The sequence below is a fragment of the Frankliniella occidentalis genome, unplaced genomic scaffold (genome assembly GCF_000697945.3).
Source record: "Frankliniella occidentalis isolate FOCC.00 unplaced genomic scaffold, Focc_3.1 Scaffold219, whole genome shotgun sequence".
Lineage (NCBI taxonomy): Eukaryota > Metazoa > Arthropoda > Insecta > Thysanoptera > Thripidae > Frankliniella > Frankliniella occidentalis.
The window spans coordinates 194,314-198,147 of record NW_026267345.1 but is presented as its reverse complement, the minus strand read 5'-3'; the positions used below and the strand labels follow the sequence as shown (position 1 = coordinate 198,147).

General features: G+C 45.7%; 1 protein-coding gene across 1 annotated transcript; it reads left to right on the top strand.

Moving 5' to 3' along the window:
* Positions 1 to 2,725: 2,725 nt before the first annotated feature.
* On the top strand, positions 2,726 to 3,741 carry LOC113214134 (uncharacterized). The gene is made up of 2 exons (XM_052272703.1): positions 2,726 to 2,801; positions 2,903 to 3,741. Exon 2 carries the CDS (start codon positions 2,911 to 2,913, stop codon positions 3,625 to 3,627), a length of 717 nt encoding a protein of 238 aa, XP_052128663.1. The 5' UTR covers positions 2,726 to 2,801; positions 2,903 to 2,910; the 3' UTR covers positions 3,628 to 3,741.
* Positions 3,742 to 3,834: the final 93 nt, after the last annotated feature.

Genomic DNA, 3,834 nt, shown 5'->3' with positions numbered 1-3,834 from the left:
GTGTGTGTGTGGCCATGGCGCGACCCGTAGATCGAGTACCGAACGTTATTGAACTCCAAGGCAACGTTTTTGAATCACCTCGTGGAATGCCGATCATTCATTGTGTCTCAAAATCGCTGATATTTGGGGCCGGGTTTGCCGTGACGGTTAAAAACCAGGACATCGCGAGTTTACGCCGTCAGCAGAAAGGGGTTGGAGACGTAGCCGTCGGCAGACAAGGCGATAGACTTGTCTTTAATCTGATCACCAAGAAAATGCATTATCATAAACCAAAGTTGGAAGACCTTGAAAGATCTTTAAAGAAAGTGAGGCAGTTGTGTGTTTCTATGGGAATTACGAAATTAACGGGGCCGGCCCTCGCTAGCGGCCTCGATCGCCAACCGTGGCCCACCGTAAAAGCGATGTTGGACCGTACGTTCAACAACAGTAATATACAGGTATTTATTTACCATCTTCCAACCAAGTGTTAGCGCCCTTGGTGGATGGGAGGGAGAGAGGGAGGGGAAGGAGGGGAGGGGGGCGGGTGTGTCTCATTGGCTTAAAGAAATAGTGGTGGGGGAAGGGGGGGGGGCACTATGAGGCCGAGGGGAAGTGAACGAGTGGAATGAGAGAAAATGTGAAAATCGCGAGTCCCTTTTTTTTTTCGTCTATATTATTGCGCGTGCGGAGATTGAAATTGATATGTGATGGGCGCGAGGCACGTGTGCAAAGGGGTCAGTGCCAACCCTTACGCGATTATGGTTTTGGGGATAAAAGTATAAAAATTGGGGTGTGTCCATTGAGAGACGCGTGCACGCACCCCTCGGTTGCGCCACGCGCGCGCGGGGAGTCGAACAATGGGAACCCCTTTGCGGTCGGGAATCACACCCCAATCCGGGTGCACTTACCGAAATAAGGCAAAATCAATAAAAATAGGGTAAAGGGGAGACGAAGAGAGGACTAGGTGAGGGGAAAAAAGTATGAAATTTGAAGTAGAGAGAGGGGTGAAAAGGGGGGGGGGGATCAGCCTGAGCCCTCCAGGTGAGATGAGATGTTTGCACAACACGTGCCGTTAGTCAGAGTCGACCGCCGTTTCCGTAAACAGCACAACAGCATCCACGATGATCCGCTCGCCCGAAAGTGTTCTGTGTGAAGTGATGGCGCTCATTCTCGAGTACCTAGTGGTTGAAGACATCGTCAAGTTGGCGCATGTGTCTGAGGACATATACGAGAGCATAAGTCTATGCCCCAAGATAAGGAATTTGGAGCGAGTGTTGTGGTTTCCCGTCCACACAAATGGATGGGACGAGCATCTCACAACGCAGTCAGCACTCGCCACTTTCCCACTAATCAGGCGATTGTACCTCACACCCGTGCCAGTGTTTTGCCGTGAATTGTTCTTCAAGGAATTACTGTCTATGAAAACTAGGGTAAGTGCGTGGATAATCGGCATTTTAAGTACATTTCAAACAAAAGACTAATTCTAATTTTTATTTGTTTTATGTAACAGTTGAGGGAGTTTAGCTTTACAGAGATGGCAAGTGTATGTGTGAAATCGCAGAATTGGGATCGCACAACGGTGAACAAGTGGCGTCGGCACACGTTCCACCAGAACCAAAAACCAATTGCATACGCATGCGATAGATATATTGAGCGAAAATTAAAGATGGGAGCCATCAGAGACTTTGCCATTCCGTTTCTCAAGAAGAACCGAAAGACGTTACAAGTGCTCGACATGTCGTATTTCAGCCCGTGGATGATCAATTTCACCAACAAGATCGCCGGCCAGGCGTACTTCCCCGATCTCCGGTGCATCATGTTTTCTACCCCAATGAACCTGTCTTTTGAAAAACCACCGTACTTGTGGAGTGCAGACGCATATGGGCAAGAACAAGATGAATTGAAAACTTGGAATAACCGCATATATCCCCATCAAAACCCAGAATCATTAGAATACGGTTATGACGGTTCTTGTTGCAGCCAATGCAAGATGGCCGAGCAATATTGGTCATGGGAAAATCATACGGAAGTCTCTACGTATCATGAAATGTGCTCACCATTCGGACGAGAGACAAGTGAAAAATTGGCAGAGGTTATTTCAAAGATGATATGCCCAGACAAACCGATTGCACCACTCTTGGACATGGTACGTAATGCATTACTAATTACATGTTTTCTTATTACTTATATGCATGTATTTAAAATGCGTGTTATATGTTTCAGATTGTCATGACATTTCCCGGAGATAGTTGGCCTGATGACGAATTTGAGTTGTGCAATCAAGAAGTACTTGGAGACATTAGTAAAGTTCTCGACGGCGAGTGGAAAAACACCGTTATCCAGCACCAATATTGCGAGTGGGAGTACCTGAATCTTTTGGCGGAAGGATATTACGAAAATAACCCTCCACCGGTCTCCAAAATTGTGGACCACTGTGAATGGGAGTTCAACCAAAATCAAGCTTTTGTGATATTTCACAAGAATGATCTCACACCGGAACAGCAGACATTTAACCACTGGTGTTTAAACGGGAGATGGACTATTCCCAGTAAATATCGGAAAGATGACGAAGACGTTGACGACTTTGACTTTCCTAACAGACGATGCGATTGCGATTGTAAATGCTGACGTGGTTGAGATATGGGTGAGTCACCAACCGATACAAAGCCTCCCCCCCCCCCCCTTCCCCTTATGCCACGCAAGGCACCCGTGGCCACGCGCATGCGCACCCACGCTCTCGTCCTCGTTGCACCCCGCACATTTCTGTTCGGAATTCATTCTGCTTTCGCTTGTCGCCAGTGCACCACGCGCAGCTCTCCGCGGTACGCCCACCCCAGCCCCATACCCCGTTCAGAGCACCCCAGCGTGTTTTGTGTTTTTTTTTTTTTTTTAACTAAACATTTCTTATTTTTCATCTTTTTAGGTTTTGCCATGGCTCCCAACCTCATTTCAGTCGGCAGCGGCAACGAGATGCAGGACGTGGGCAACACAATCATCAGCCAGATTCTGCACGGAATACCAACACCGGAGAAAAGTACCAGCAGCAACTTGATTTTACGCCGAGTTTACAACCTCAATTTCTCCAAGAGTAAAAAGGTAACGGTCGGGATGGACGTGACCAACCAGTTTGAAGTGCATTTGTTTCTGGAGAATGCTTCATGTCAACTCGGCGTTCTTTTACCGACCGCCGTCTTTGAAGAGCTTGTGTACGAACCAGAGTGGGTGAAACGCGTGAATGACTTTTTTGAAAAATCCTCACAAGGAAGTGAAATGTCAAAGATGTGTGGGGGATGTGAAGCGAAGTGCATTGTGTTGAGTTCAGGTAATCCTGCTATTAAATTCGGGTTAGACAAAAATAATTATGTCATGTTGGGTGCATCTACATGGTCTACTTTGCAAAATATGAAGCCTCTTATCATTTCCAAGGTGACAGAGTTGACGAATTGGGCCCAGTCTCCCGATATCAAACGTTACTTTTATTACATTTTGAAAAATTTGTATCAATGCGCCCAAAAGCAGGGCTACAGTGTCTTCAGTGATCAAATGGCCGCATGTAAATATCTCCGTGAAAATTTGAAATCATTTCAGGATATAACGCCAGTCGCACAGCCATGGCATGATTTTGTTATGGAACTATTGCCATTCTGACGTTTTTGCAACAGTTCTGATGAGAGCAGTGAATGGACATGTCTTTGAAAACAGTCCCGACACTATCTAATTTTATAATGTGTGTGTGTGTGTAATCTATTTATATAGTGGTGTGCATTTATTAATTTATTTATCAAACGATGTGAGATTATATGTATATATATTACAAGTGTGTGTAAAAATATGGTATACACGAAATTTTTAAAG